The sequence below is a fragment of the Ipomoea nil genome, unplaced genomic scaffold, assembly GCF_001879475.1.
Source record: "Ipomoea nil cultivar Tokyo-kokei standard unplaced genomic scaffold, Asagao_1.1 scaffold2826, whole genome shotgun sequence".
Lineage (NCBI taxonomy): Eukaryota > Viridiplantae > Streptophyta > Magnoliopsida > Solanales > Convolvulaceae > Ipomoea > Ipomoea nil.
This window is the reverse complement of record NW_017619254.1, coordinates 2,470,593-2,485,893: the sequence shown is the minus strand read 5'-3', so window position 1 is coordinate 2,485,893 and position 15,301 is coordinate 2,470,593. Positions and strand designations below refer to the sequence as shown.

General features: G+C 35.1%; 2 protein-coding genes across 4 annotated transcripts; one reads left to right on the top strand and one right to left on the bottom strand.

Annotated features, from left to right (window-relative positions):
- The first annotated feature begins 6,447 nt into the window (after nt 1-6,447).
- On the top strand, nt 6,448-11,070 carry LOC109159032. Its single transcript, XM_019307020.1, has 4 exons — nt 6,448-6,553; nt 6,670-6,756; nt 9,653-9,815; nt 10,351-11,070. The coding sequence occupies exons 2-4, from the start codon at nt 6,688-6,690 to the stop codon at nt 10,923-10,925; spliced, it is 807 nt and encodes a 268-aa protein (XP_019162565.1). The 5' UTR covers nt 6,448-6,553; nt 6,670-6,687; the 3' UTR covers nt 10,926-11,070.
- On the bottom strand, nt 11,059-15,098 carry LOC109159029. Of its 3 annotated transcripts, none has more exons than XM_019307018.1 (3): nt 14,863-15,098; nt 11,668-14,081; nt 11,059-11,569 (listed from the first exon to the last, which is right to left on the bottom strand). In XM_019307018.1, exons 2-3 carry the CDS (start codon nt 13,996-13,998, stop codon nt 11,297-11,299), a joined length of 2,604 nt encoding a protein of 867 aa, XP_019162563.1. In that variant the 5' UTR covers nt 13,999-14,081; nt 14,863-15,098; the 3' UTR covers nt 11,059-11,296. The 3 variants fall into 3 exon arrangements, with proteins under 3 accessions (XP_019162563.1, XP_019162561.1, XP_019162562.1); XM_019307016.1 differs by having other exon boundaries at nt 14,867-15,098; XM_019307017.1 differs by having other exon boundaries at nt 11,668-14,076; nt 14,867-15,098.
- Nucleotides 15,099-15,301: the final 203 nt, after the last annotated feature.

Below are 15,301 nucleotides of genomic sequence, written 5' to 3'. Positions count from 1 at the left end.
GACTCCCTAACTGTAGGAGGCACTTTTAAGCTCGTACCTTACTCAGACTAATCCCTGTTCGCATCGGGCCAGCCTAATTAAGTGTCAAAGTACTGGCCAAATTGATTTTTTCCATACGAGTGGGAGTTCGAACTCTCAACATCTCTTAAAGTATACGAGTGCACGGTCAGTCACGCCAACCAACCTGGTTAGATGATAAACTATATATTCATACCTTGTTTTTTTAGTAGATATTCAAACATTGTTTAAAAGAGTTAAAGTTGCTTAATTAGTCAGAATACTATTAATTTAATTCGAGGTTAAAGGTTCAAATTTTGACTTATGCAAAAATTAAGTTTAGATTTTAAAATTTAAAAACTAAAAGTGAGTTGATGGATTGGCTCGTTTAGCCTACCAACTTGTCCTTATGTAGGTCGGGGTAAACATATTATAGTACCTTTAAAATAGGCCAAGCTAACTCAACTCGTATTTTGGTTGGTCAATTTTTTACGGCTCTAGTCATAGCTGCCATTGAGTTATTATTTTTTTAAAAAAATTTTTGTATAAAATATATTTGTATTTAACCATATTTCAACGATTTTGTTGATGAAGATCTAAAAATGGTCATGTTACAATAATACTATGAACAAATAAAGATATTTTAATAAAAAAATTTACAAAATTATTAAAAGTGAACTGTCACATATAAATCTAGAATAAAAAATAGAATTAACTCATTTGTGTAAGTTCAAATATGTATTTGGAACTTTTTAGAACTCAATAACCTCCTCCTCCTTTCTTCCAAAAGGCTGAACCCCAATCCTAAGGGCCCCGACCCGACACCCCCTCCTTCTTCTTCTTCTTATTATTATTAAAGTTGAAACTCTTATCTCTAAAAATTATCACAATAAGTGAAAGGAATTTGGAAAATCAAAAACTAAAAAAATAAAATATTATAATCATTTTTTTTATTATTATGCAGGAAGGGGATACCCAAAGATGTACAAACATAGTTATGATTTATGAATTACAGACATTGCGCCGGATGGAAAAACATAGCGCATCATCCTCCAGGATACTAAGAAGCTCCACAGGCGGGGTACGAATAAAATATTATAATCATTTTGACATCTCAATACGTAAGATATAATTTTAAAAAATAATGCAAAAAATATTTTCAAGTTTTTGGATTTTCCAATGCCTTGAGGTGTCGGAAACCGTGGACACTGGCGCCACCTAGCTAAACTTTTAAGACATTATAGTGACAAATATTTTTTAGTACGGTTTATGACTCTATTTGGCAAACCTAGCTGAAAAGGTATAAGTTAGGAGTTGAAAGTTTAAAAGCTATAAGTTCAGAGCTGAAAACTGAAGAGCTGTTAAGTTAGCTGTTATGATTGAAAGTGTTTGGTAAAATTAGCTTTTTTATAAGCTGATAAATGTAAAAGACTAAAAATAACAACTTCATAAAATTTAAATTAATTTGTTTACATATTAAAATTTAACATTTTGTCATTAAAAAAAATAACATTTTGAAATAAAACTATTAGCATAATTATAATTATCTAGCATCTCATAATGAAGTAGCAATATTGTTGCAAATCTAATAATAATAATAATAATAATAATATTATTATTATTATTATTATTATTATTATTATTATTATTATTATTTGCAGTGAATATTGTGGATAAAGCAGAAGAGAAAATGATTTTAATTGGAAAGGGTAAATTATGTCATTTCTTTAAAATAATAAGGATAAAGATGGAAGAAAAAGTTAGGAAGCTATGAGTTTATTTTGAAACGCTACCAAGGTAGTATTCCAAAATAAGTTCTTATTTTAAGCTAGGAGCTTATTTTAGGAACATTACCAAATAGAGCGTATAACTTATTAGTAGATTAAAATAAACTATAAGCTCGTAAATAAACTCTGCCAAATAGAGCCATATATCTTATATGTAATTGGGAGTTATTGTATAAATAAATTATATTTAATATATATTTTTGAATAGTAATTATAAATTTTAAATCAATTTGTACTTCGTAATGAGACAAGAGCCTATGTGAAGAAAATTAGGTATCTATATGGTCCTTAAATTTTTTAAGATGTAATACTAAACTTTGGAAATGTATGAGACCGTAAATATGATAATAATGATAGCTGAGTGTAAGAGGTGAAAGTTTGGAAGAATGACCAAGGATCGAGTCTCACCAGCGACAGTGTGGAATAACCTCTCAAAGTGAGGGGACTCTTTGTGCGCAGTAAGCAAATGTTAGTTTTTGTGGTTCATGTTCAGTATAGTTATCATGATTTACATCTTCCTAAATGCTCTGTCGAGTTGGGGTTCAATCTTTTGGAAGAATGATAGCTGAGTGTAACCTTCCATAATTCAGCAGACAATAATGAAATATATTAGCATATAGTAGTACAACTCAAGCCCACCATAGGCAAGTGATTTAATTCATCAAATAATTAACAATTATTTGGATTTAATGATTGTATGATACTTCTTACTCGAATTCTCTTTGCATTTCCGTTTATAATTGAAATTAAATCTCCTTTCTATATCAACCAAACAAATAATGTCATGAAATGAAATCATGACAAAACCAAGCTAAGGCCCTATGAAATTGGTTTGATTCTCAATTATCTTGAAAATATTTGCAATAATGTTGTTTTAACAACCACAATAATGTCTTTATATTTAAAAAAAAAAAACTATAAATGCCTATTAATTATTTTATTCGCAACATTTGTCGTTGTCGGTCAAAAAATGATTAATTTCTTAAATTTATTGAGTATAAGTGTATAATTTTAATAGCATAAGGTGGCCTTTGATATTGTTGAAAAGAAAGAAAAAAAAAAAAAACAAAGCATTATTGATACGTTGATGACTTTTGGGTTCCTAACATCTATATCTATATACATATAATCAAACGTTAAAGGACAAAAACGAAAAGAAAGAACTGGTCACGCTCAATGCGGGACACATATAGAATTTTAGGGTTAGTAGAATATTAGATCAGATTATGCAGGACGACAACTAGTCGTGATTGTCAGAGTATAGTGTAATAGTGGATTAGTAGAGAAATAAATTATACTAATTGAATAATTTGTTAAGTGGAAAGATCAATGTTTGGTAAGAAGCTCATCATATTAAGTGTCACTCATACATTGCAGTTGTTAGGACTCGATCTTGTATTATTATCCATAATCTATCAATTATAAATCAACTGAGTTCTTTATGGAGACAACATACTTTATTGTGATCGCAAGGGTGCGTGACGAGTGGTTCAAGAGTATTGTTGATTACACAAATTAGTATGTCTGAGGAAATGAACAGCACGTCATAGTTGGTCGAAAATTTGATCGGAAAATTAGACGGCATGACCAATGTGATGCAAATTACATAGTCATGCACCTAATTTGAAAACATTAATAGTCAATGACCAAATGCGATACAAATTACATATTCATGTACTTAATTTGAAAATATTAATAGTCAAGGATCAAATTTGATAAATATACAATAATCAAAGATCAAAAGTGAATTTTTTTTTATGATGAAACTTGGAATGTAGTGGTTGACTCAGCTCTTACTCTATATTATATATATATATATATTATATTTTAGGATCAGACGAGTAATTGTCCAATAGAAAATCAAACAAATTCATCAAAATAGACATTCTGACCAAAATTGACTTTTTTTTTTTTTTTTTTTTAATACCAAATTTGAAATATCATCTTCTACAATAAAAACAAGTGATCAGAAATTAATTTTCCACTTCAATGAAATTGACACTTTATTTGTACTTCACAATGCATGGCTATGGTCTATGGATAAGAGCTCTTTGGGTTAGATCAATATTTAGCCGACGAAGGAAACATGCAAATCACACGAGAGATAACTCGCACTATAAGGATTCTATGCAATTAGTTTGATTAATAGAATGTTTGTAATAATCGAATTCATAATCTTTAAATACCATATTAAAAAAATAATAATAATAAGTACCATAATCATGCTACACCTACTTGAGTCACCTCTTTCGAAGTAATAATGTAATACTTTTGAATGACTATATATTTAGTTATTGGACATGCGATTTCATCATACATGTGTGCTCACAACTATTGTATGTAATTTATTAAGGTGAGATATAACAAGAAAATTATATTTTTAGTTAGAGATAACAAAAATAAAACTATTAATTGAGAATAAATATCATATATCACAATATTGTTTTCTTTTTAATATATAAAGTTAATAACTATTTTGGTCTCTCAATTATTTTCCAATGGTTATGTAGTTCATAATTTTCAATTTCAACCAATTTTAAGTTCAGTGGCCTAATTGCATTCTCGTGTGCAGTTCAGTGATCTATTTGACCCTTATTCCAATAGTTTATAACACTGCTGGAAATTCTGAAATTTCCGATCACCTGAAAGTGATCTTAATCAAGTCGAAAGCCTTGTGCCGACCACTTTTGGTATCCGAAAAGACCCTTATTGCTATTTTCGACCACTTTTTACTTTCAACTTGATTTAAGATCACTTTTAAGTGGTCGGGAATTCAATAATTTCTAGTAGTGTAAGTTACACAAAATAAATAAACCTCTGATAGGGTTATGTTGTCATTGTTGTGTGTGTCTGGTAGACAGAAACCTGCTGGCAATAATTTTTGATCACTTAGCATCCAACCGTAGCTTGTCGAACCTAGTTTCTTAAAATATTTTATTAAATTGTTTCCTCGTTACGTTCTCTTTTGATGAATGTGATACCAATAAAAAATAAATAAAGAATAACAAAAGAAGAATGCAAAAGTGAAGTAAAAGAAAAGTGAAAAAGGACAATTGTTTTCTTGTGTGGGTAATCTAATGAACATAGTAGTTTAAAAAAAAAATAAAAAATGAACATAGTAAGAATCCCAAAGAGTTAGAACAAAAAGGAAAAAGAGAAAGCTGACAGCAGAAAAGCTTCAATCATCTTCCGCATGTATCTGTGTAAAAGCAGCTAGGGTTATTAATGTAGTTCTTGTATTTTTTTATGCATGCAAATAATTTGAAACGTATTAAAAATTGAGAATTATATTTATATAATTATCTCGTTATATGATTAATTAAATTGTTGTATTATGAAAGTTAGTTACACCTTTATGGCTATATCTAATTAAGCTTCAAACCCCAAAAACATATTTATGAATTTTTATTTTAAATAATTTTTTAATTTTTGTCAGGCATTGAGGTATGATCAATCAATTTTCATTAAAAAGTAAAAGAAAAGGGAAGAATATCCATCACCAGAGAATCTATAATTTCTCTGAAATTCTGAACCAAATCAACAAATTTCAGCAAAGGTCCCCAGGAATATTTCTTCTCACACAAACAGCCAAAGTATACCTGACACTACATATTTTACCCCCATTGACTAGTTCATGGGGAAAACTCATCACACTTTCAATCTAGTTTCTTCCCAACCACTTAGTTTTGGGAAACAATTGCATTTTCTTGCATAAAAAGATAAAAGAGTATAAAATATCTGAATATTGTATTCAATTGTCTTGTATATTCTTAGATTTTGGATAGTGATGTATGTTGTTTCTTGTCACACTTAGGTTATTCTTTCCTTGGCTTCTTACACTTGGCCTCACCTAGCTAGGAACAAGTTCTTAATTAATTTTGGCAAGTTGCTTTGAGATTTTTTTTTTCTTTTTGAATACGAAAAGACCCGCAACCTACTCGAAAGTAGATTTGTAGTTATCAAACTAACCATCCGACCAATTTGACTAGAATTACTCTTACATTTTCTTCTTCTCATATGCAAAATACATGTACTTTATTTTTACCTTTGTGCGTGATTAGGTAAAAAGATAATTGAACTTATAGAGAGATATGATACAAAAAGTGATTCAATCATAATTGATTAACAATAAGGGTATGGTTACTAATTAGAGAATTATCGATTTTTTGGAGAAATAAAAAATTGAAGAAAGAAAAGTAAAGAATACACTTGATATTAGACAACAACGAAGATAAGAGTGACAGCACGGATTTAGCTCAATTTGTTCAGTAGGCAATATTTAGGATAAATGATCAATGTTCGAACTTCGACGATGGTAGTGTGGAGATTATGTCCAAAACAGATGATTTACATCCTCCTTGTTGGACCGGGGTGTGAGGACCCTTTAGGATTGGAGATTCAACTTTTTAGGGTTTGATTAATTCCATCCTGCATGGTGCAAATACTAGTATAGTGTGCAAAAGAAGGCGAACCCGATACCCTTTTGGTTTAGCCCATTAAAATGCAACAAAGTTTCGATCCGAAATGGGATAGGCCCATTTCATATACGAAAAATAACATTCAAACCTAGCCCGTTACATATATGGGCCAGTTTTTAAAATTGGTTAGAGCCCATTCTCCCGATACAGCCCAATCCACCTCCTAGCTTAATTTTCCACGGTGCAATAGCGTCGCGCCGTCGCCTCTATCAACAATTCTTCGCAGTTATAGTTTTCCTGGTCAGAGGGATAACGGACTCCGTACTCGGATCTTCCAAAATCCATACACGGGTGAACAAAAATCCTTTGAAATACATTTGGATTATTTTTCAGTAATTTTCTTGGTAAATTTCTTCAGTTTAATTGATTGATGATTCATGTTTGTATTTATGTTAATGTGTATGCAGTTAATGAGTTGAGGTTCAATGGAGATTTCGAATTCCTCTGCATTATTTTTGACTCCTCGAATCAGTCGAATTCAGCTCTTCTACCGAGTAAGCTCTGTTTTTTTTTTCTTCACTTTCATTCCAAGATTTACTAAGTATGCGATTTTGTAAAGGTAGGGCGAGTAGTTCGAATCTTATGCCAATTTAAAGATTTTATGATTTACTGTATGATTTTATGCCAAGCTGACGAGTTTCAGCGTTTTACGGAGTAATATTTTTTGGCATTTGATTTGGACTGTATCTTAGAAAATGAACATTGATTAAAACGTTGGTGATTTCCGGTATGACCTGATGAATAGTATAATGCTGAAACACCTCATCCTACTTGAACATATATTTATAAATTGTAAAAGGAAACTGAGCAAAATGTTGTACTAGAAAGTGGTTTAGCCTTTAGACTGAAAATATCAAGGAGTATATTGAAGTTGCTTTATTTTCTTCAGACTGTTAAGTTCTCGAGCAGAGCCATCCAACCTGCACTATCCCATTTGGTAAAGACTAAATCATGTGGTTGTGGATTCTTCATAATCCATAATCAACTTAAACTTATAAATTATTGGCTTAAATAGGCTGGAATGTTTTTTACATTTTGTAAACCGTGACCTTGCCAACCATGTAAAAAGCAGATCATTAAATCTATGATTTTAATGATTGGATTAAATAATCTCTACCAAACACTATTGCCCAAATATACTTTAGGGATAAGGCCCAAGGGTCAGTAATCCCTCCAACTATTTAGAGAAAGGAAAATGCTAAGCACCCCTACAATTGCCAGTTGCCACTCACAAATAGACACTCCCTAATGTGGAAAAATGTCACATCACAAACACGCAATTGCCACATCAGGGAGTGGTTGTTTGTGAGTGATTAATGTAGAGGTGCATAGCATGGTCCATAGAAAAATAAAATTAGGCCATTGAACTAAAAAATTCCAAATAAACCTTTAAACAGGTAAAAATAATCCAATTGAACCTACGGGAAGTCAACAAGTTGCCCACCCAAAGTTGATGACATGGCGAATTATTAATTACTTGTATTATACATGGAAGCTCATCTGGAAAAAAATGAAATATATTATTGTTAGTATTGTTGTTGTTGTTATTATTATTATTATTATTATTATTATTATGATTTATCATTTATGAAAACTGAAATTACCGGCAAACATTAAAAAACCTGACAAATTCCGGTAACCATTGAAAACTCCAGCAATTAAAAAGGCATCAAAATTTTTACTTCAAGGCTACCAAATTTGTCATGGAGGCCATCTTCAATAGAAGCCTCCCATTCAAGACAGCATTGAAGACATTCTGCCTAGGACGTCGAGGCTTTCCAGATCTGGAACCATTTGGACAAAGACCAATCAGTTAGTCTTCGTGTTTGACGAAGAAGAGGAAAGCAAGTTGAGGTCTTTTCATGGAGATGAAGGGCAGTTGGTCCTCGTCTCCACTTTAGTCTTTGTCTTGGAGACCACTCTATTCCAGATCTAAATGTCTTGCCATGGCAACATTGGTTGCCAAGGTTGCCATTTGAATTTTTTCATGGTTGTAAAACTCGGCCTAGGCGGCGCCTGCATAGGCGCTAGGTGCCGCCATGCCGTGCCATTTTTGAGTGTAGTCGGCCATTACTCGGCCGGCCGCCTAGGCGGCCAACTCGGCCATAATCGGCCAAGTCGGTCGATTCTGTCTGATTTTGACCGATTCCGTCTGATTTTGACCGATTTCGTTTGATTTTGACCAATTTCGTCCAATTTTGACCGATGTCGTCTTTCATTAATTATTGATTTTAATATTATTATGATGTTATAACTTATGATTTATCATTATTTCATTTATTTGGATGTGTTATTTGATTGAATGTTGAAAACAGTCTCATTAAAATTGTCAAATTACAAGTCTGCCCCAATATTTTATATTTTTTTTGGTGCCCGCCTAGCGCCGCCTAGTTTCCGCCTAGGCGCTAGGCGCTGCCCGGGCGCCCGATTAGTGCCTAGGGCCTACTGCAACCATATTTTTTAAAGTAAATTTTTAAATTCTTTGAAAGAGAGATGGAGTAGACATTTACATGGACAATGAGTAGGGTAAATATATGAGGTGGCATTTTACATGGCAAATTTCTTGTTGTTTACAGGTAATAATAAGTCAAAAGGGCTTAATTGCATTTTCTTGTTGATGGTCTAATTTCATTTTCTTTAATAGTTGGATGGCTTATTTGACCCTTACGACCTTACCCGTATACTTTATAAATAAAAAAATACATGTTTACCTAAGGTACTAGTTAGACTTATGAAACCTCTTCTTCTGGTATTATGATTAATGTGAATAATTTTACTCATGTCGTGTTGGTAATACATAGTGTGTGTGAATACTCTATACTTGTCAAAGAACTTAGGGTGTGCTAATTAAGTTGGAAAATTTTCCAAAAAATGGAAAACGTTTTTCCAGGTTTTCCAGTTGGAAAAGATGGATGAACATCGAACAGTATCCCATAGTTCATCCATGTCGTCTTTCTTTTTTTTTTTTTTTTTTTTTTAATAAAAACTTTCAAGTGGGATCCATTGTTTTTGGAGAATGGAAATGGAAAAAGGCAGAAAAAAAGTGAAAAAATGGATTTGGTAAAATGGAAAAAGTGTTTGCATAATCCATATTCCTACGTTTAAGAGAATCTTTGAATAGCCTTTTAAATGTAGGTTACTTAATCTATAATCTTTCATCCAATCAACTAAGCTTTACCAAACATGAACAAGGTACATCCCACAGAAAACATTGCCCATGCACTCAAAGAGAGATTACTTTGGCTCTTTTTGTATTTGAAATCGGGGTTTCGTAGCTTGCTAAATTATTTAATGGTTATTTTTATGCTGCTGCCTACATGAATGGATTACTCACAATTCTATAGAGGCTTTATACTGATTTCCTCTTGCATTTTGAACTTTTAATTTTAGGGAAGCAATTTTAATGTCCGAAATCACATGACTCTCTCTGGTTCGGTCAATCGTATTCAGACAATGCATTGTTTTCCTTCAGATTTACAGAAGCAGTGCAATGCAAATTTTCCTGGAAAATTGGAGAATAGGCCAATGTCTTTGCCTGCACATGGAATCATAAGTAATTTCTTTTTCCTAAATTTGAAACTTCTTGAAGCTTTTGTTAGCTTGTTTTCCTGTTGAACATACCACTGAAATAATGTATGTGCAGTGTGATTTCGCAGCAATGCCATAACTTCTGCTGCTCTGTCTTCTGGATGCACAGTCCAGTTTCTCACTAAGAAATCTTTACTTAATCATAGATGACTAGAAGCATAAAGAGTAGATTAATATTGTGTTCTTTTTGGGAGAAATGTCTTATGGAAATCAAAGAAAATGTGCATCTTGAGAAATAAAACCTTGAATTCTGAAACTGTATACTATACAACATCGATTCTGACTACTGGCATGCATCACATATTACTTGTGATCTCTAGTTGTCAGTTAACTTAGCCTTATCCTGTTAATTACTTATAGTTTTCTTAGTTCAATCTAATCCTGTAGTCTTTAGATATGCCTTTGCTGCTTGCATGTTAAAATAAATCACATTCGTTTCATTTATTCTTATATCTCTTATCTGCCATGGGTTGGTCTAATTATGTGTTTATTCAGAGCAGAATCTTCTAGGCATGCTTCCCATTCATATTTTTTAAGGCCATGCCAAGTTAAAAGCGAGGACTCAGAAGGAACATTGAGTGGGGAAAGCATCTTACTAAATGAGCAGAGCTTGGAGCAGGAACTACAGCTTGCCATTCAAGAGGAGAATTATTCCCAAGCAGCAAAGATCAGGGATAGCCTTCGACTTCTCCACGAGGACACCAAGGCATCAGTTTTAGCAGCAAATGCTCGATTTTATAATTCGTTTAGAAGTGGAGATTTGGCTGCTATGCAAGCTCTCTGGGCCAAGGGTGATAACGCGTGTGTTGTGCACCCTGGAGTAAGTGGCATATCCGGCTATGATCTTGTGATGGGAAGCTGGGAGTTTGTGTGGGCAGACTATGAATTCCCCTTAGAAATTGAGATCAAGGATGTCCAAGTTCACGTTAGAGGCGACTTGGGATATGTTACTTGCATAGAAATGGTGAAGACAAAGGGCAGCAGCTGGGGAAAACAGTTCGCCACTAATGTTTTTGAGAAGATTGATGGTCAGTGGTATATATGCGTTCACCATGCATCATATATCGACTTGTAAAAATCATGGAAACTTGAAATTGCTAAAACTAGCTTGGAATTTTGAAATTTTGTATTCTATGCAGTAGTTGTAAACCCTTTTTATCTGTAATAAAAGACACTGCCCTGGACAAATGAATAGAGTATCCATAGCCTTTTTCATGTTAGAAATACTGTATTGCTGAGAACTGCTTCATTCCCCGAGTATTTTTACAACGGATCAAAAACTAGATGCCTCAATGCAGATTAAAGCTACTCATTTACCAGTAGATCTTCATGTCTCTCTACTCACAGAAGCAATGGTGAATAACCATTTATTCTGTTTGAGATTATACTAAGCTTTACATTTCTTAAAGTAACACTAAAACAAAAACGTCTTTTGCACTGTGAAAACTAGATCCTGGCAACTGGGGAGGGCGGTGGAGACGGTACATATCTTGCAGGTCCCTGCCCCTGGACTGCAGTTGAAGCATTTGTTGTATCAGAGATGACCTTCTGTTCCAAAGGGTCTGTAACCAACATGCTACATAGTTTCTGACTCGTTAGAATAGCGACGCATATGGAGAACGCTTCTAGCAAAGGGGTTGATTGGTCAAATTGAACAGAGTGAAGTCCATTTTTCAAAGGAGCCAAGCTAATGACGAGCTTCCTCTCATGCTCTCCCCCCTATCGAGACGAGCAAAAGACCAGAGAGTTATACAAAGCATTTTCAAGAAAAGCTATGGGAAAAGGCAGAGAATGAGAAATAAAGCAGAGACTGATACCTGAAGGTAAAGTGCAATGCGATCTTGGTTGTTACAGTTTTTCTCCTGTTCGGTGAGAACTTGTAACTTGCAACCAACATCCCACCCTCCACAATCGCATAATCCACCGGATTTCCATCTTTCAATTAGTGATGATGGTGAACCTTTTTGGGGCAAGCCATGAACACCACCGGGGAGGATGGCAATGATGTTACCAGGATTTTTATCATTATCCTTCGAATTGCTGTCTCCTGGAAAATGCTGGTTGCATTGATTGTCACTCGTCTCTCCATCATTATGGTTCACAATTTGGTTCCTAACCATAATGGCTGCAATCTCTTTGTCCAGCAGAAATCCAGGTGCTTGCTTGTCTACCTGTCCAAGTTTGACACTATACAAGATGGATTCTCTCACAATTGATTCATCCTTGCTATCCTCAAAATTTGAGTTGAGGACAGAAGAACTGGAAACCTTCATCAGACCAATCGTGTTATAAACTAATCCACTGCATTTCCCCTTAGATCCCTGGCTCATCCAGCCTCCACTCTTCTTTTTAATTTCAGAAACTGTATAAAAAGAATAAATCAAACATTCATCTACCTTTCCAGATTTTGGTAACTGTTTGACAGCAGCAACTAAAATGTCATTGCTATTGTCAACAGCAAATCTGAAGAATGGGAGCCCATCCTTAATCATAAGCTGTAGAAGAGCCCCAAGAGTTGAAGGTTGATGCTTCTTTTCGCAATGGTGTTCATTACTACTTGCAGGCTTCAAGGTCATGGAATTTAAGTTTTCATTTCGTGGCTTGCTAGTCTCAGCAGAATGAATTCCTTTGGACCTAAGCAGCGGGTCTAACAACCTCCTCATAGGGCTAGACGACCTCCCTTTGCCGCTAGCATTTGCCTTTTCTCTGTTGCCACCACCCACAATGGGACTATCACATACCCCAGAACTCACTGGACCAGACTTGTGAACAGTATGTGCATCACTCGATTGTGAAAGTGCTGATGTCTCCTTAAAGCTGAAACTTCTACTCATCCTACCAAGACTGAAGCTTAACCTTCTAATAGGTGATGGATGCCTGCCCTTCACTGCTTGCTGTTCGACAAGATCTAGATCCATTTGGGACATCTCAACTGAGTCCAAGGACTGTATACTGGATTTCTTATCTCTTAGACATTTAGCTTGAACCTGAGTGGGTGTAGTTGGTATCTCACCTTGATGCCGACATGTGAATAAATCTGAATTTTCGTCCTGAGCATATGATTCATGTTGCTTCATTCCAGATTCGCTAGAAGGTAAGGGACATGAATGTGGAATTGGATACAGTTCTCTTGAGTAAGATTCTTGAGAAGAGCAGGCATCAGAATATCTATTCTTCTCTGGCTCATTGGATATTGTTCTGGATTCTGAAATCTGAGAAGTCTCCATGCACTTTGTTTTAGGAGAATGCTTTGCCTTTGGTATTAGAATAACAATATTTTGTGGCTCAGGAGCACAGTTCTGGGTGGTAGGATTCACTTGGCTGTCTGCTTTAATCCTACTTCTACCATCTTGAGCATTTCTTCTGTCATTCTTGAACTGGTCTGAGAACAAATCATCTTTGCCTGATTTGGTTTTATTATCAGAAACTTTCTTTATGTCTTTATCAAAGTTTGTTTCAGAATAGCTCCTTCGAGAAGTAGGTTTTGAATGGACGTTTTTGTGTTGCCCATCCAATGTGCTACTTGGGGCTGTCCAAAAATCTTGACCATGCATGGAATTTCCACGGGCATGCTTCACAGATTCCACCAGTTTTTGTTCATGAGATAAACTAGGGAATGGACCATGTGGTCGGGTGTGTTTGTGCTTGTTCTTGTGCTGAGGAGATGAGCCATACGCTTTAGGTGGCCTGCCAGCCATAGAAAACGATTCACCTCCTGAAGATGATGATACTTTCTGGTGACCTCGGGTAGGCATACGTTCATTGTACTTCCATTTTTCTAGATGGTTCCAGTCAATAACTCCAAAGTTCAAAGCTTTTGCCCGGACGTTTTTATCCAATTCTGTTCTCTGCAGATATTTAGGCAAATTTGACATGTGCTTCACAAGCTCCTCATCGTTGTCTGCCTTGCTACCCAGTTGCTGCTTTTGGCAATCCGCAGAAGAGTTCGGCTGGACCATATTTTTATTCACCGCATGTTTTGGCACTTCGTGATGCTTGCTGCTATCTGCATGACCAAACGGGTAATCATACTTGTCTTGAAACTTTGAACTTAGCTTTACTTTGGATACTCGGTTCTTTTCCTCCACAACACTCGAGGTCTGTTGTTGCCCTGAAACCTGCCTAGTTGACTCTGCTATGTACCCCATATTCCAAACAGTTTATAAACGATAATCGTTGGATTTCATACTCGATGGCATAGCATCTTATGCCTCATGCTTCACCAACTTCCCTTCAAAACAACAATAAAGTAGAAACTATCAGATATTATTGCTAATGGGGGTGACAACTGACAATGTGACATAAACCTCAGTACATGGGAAAAACATAACTACAAAATAACCATTTTCCCCAAATGGGAGAATTGGGCTCAAATACAGACATGATTTGGGCTCAAACCCACTGCACTCTTCATGGAGGCTTCAATTTTGAGGGTGAAAATTATCAGAGGAGAACCAAGACAAATGGCCAAGAAGGTAAAAGCAGCAAAATCTAAACATCTTATTTACTACTTGTAAATTCAAGATATGGAATCACATACCATTAGCCAAGACATTTATGACCAATATAGACATTGCCTATACACAAACAGACAACAAGCCTTAGGTTTCAATGCTCATTTTGACCAACATGCACACCAGATATAGAAAAGCATATATTAACCACACCTTAAAAACATAGAATTTGCAAACAAAAAACTTCTAAAATGCCACAGATCATGGTACTAGAACCCCAAGATTTGCAGACATGAATGGAAGTTCAGATCTTTCTCCAAGATTACACCAAAAAACTGCAAAATAATCATGCCCAAAACAAAAACTCACAGATCCACACAAAAGTAAAGCTAAATCAACGGTAAACACACAGTAAACACATTTGAGCTGTGAGTCAAAAGCAACCAAAGAAATCCAGGAAAAGATGTATAATGCCCAGACATTCTCTATACATTCCACTTTTATAAGCACAAAAAAGGAAAGCAAATACACCTGGGGAGACAAAATAGATGTACATACTTACGCTAAACGCAAAGAAAGGAATTGCAGGGTGGCTGAGCGCAAGAAATCTTCCTGGAAGTAACTGAAAGGCGGTTTCTTCAAAGCCGGAGAAGAAAAGGGATCTGTGTAGTGGCTAAAGATGGATACAGAGAGTGGTACACTAAATACAGAGTGAGAGAAAATACCCGCGAAATATATATGTAATAATGCGAGTCATAATTCATAATAAATCGCAGAGAGAGAGAGAGAGAGAGATGGAGAGTGGGAGTGAGTGAGGCATTTTCTTTTCTATCGAACGGTTAAGAGTGGGAGTGGCGGTAGCTAAGGTAGATGTGGATGGGGGCGAGGTGGGGACCACGAATTTGCAGCATTTTCTTTAATATCGAATCCCAAAGCCACGAATCGCGGGGCCCACATGAGCGACGAATGGTGGGGCCCACGTGGCTACCTGGGGGGG

Coding starts and splice junctions, on each gene's coding strand:
- LOC109159029 (XM_019307018.1), bottom strand. CDS start 13,998: ATGGGGTACATAGCAGAGTCAACTAGGCAGGTTTCAGGGCAACAACAG. Junction 11,570..11,667: donor GCATTGCACTTTACCTTCAG/GTATCAGTCTCT, acceptor TCGTCTCGATAG/GGGGGAGAGCATGAGAGGAA.
- LOC109159032 (XM_019307020.1), top strand. CDS start 6,688: ATGGAGATTTCGAATTCCTCTGCATTATTTTTGACTCCTCGAATCAGT. Junction 6,757..9,652: donor GAATTCAGCTCTTCTACCGA/GTAAGCTCTGTT, acceptor TTTTAATTTTAG/GGAAGCAATTTTAATGTCCG. Junction 9,816..10,350: donor GCCTGCACATGGAATCATAA/GTAATTTCTTTT, acceptor TATTCAGAGCAG/AATCTTCTAGGCATGCTTCC.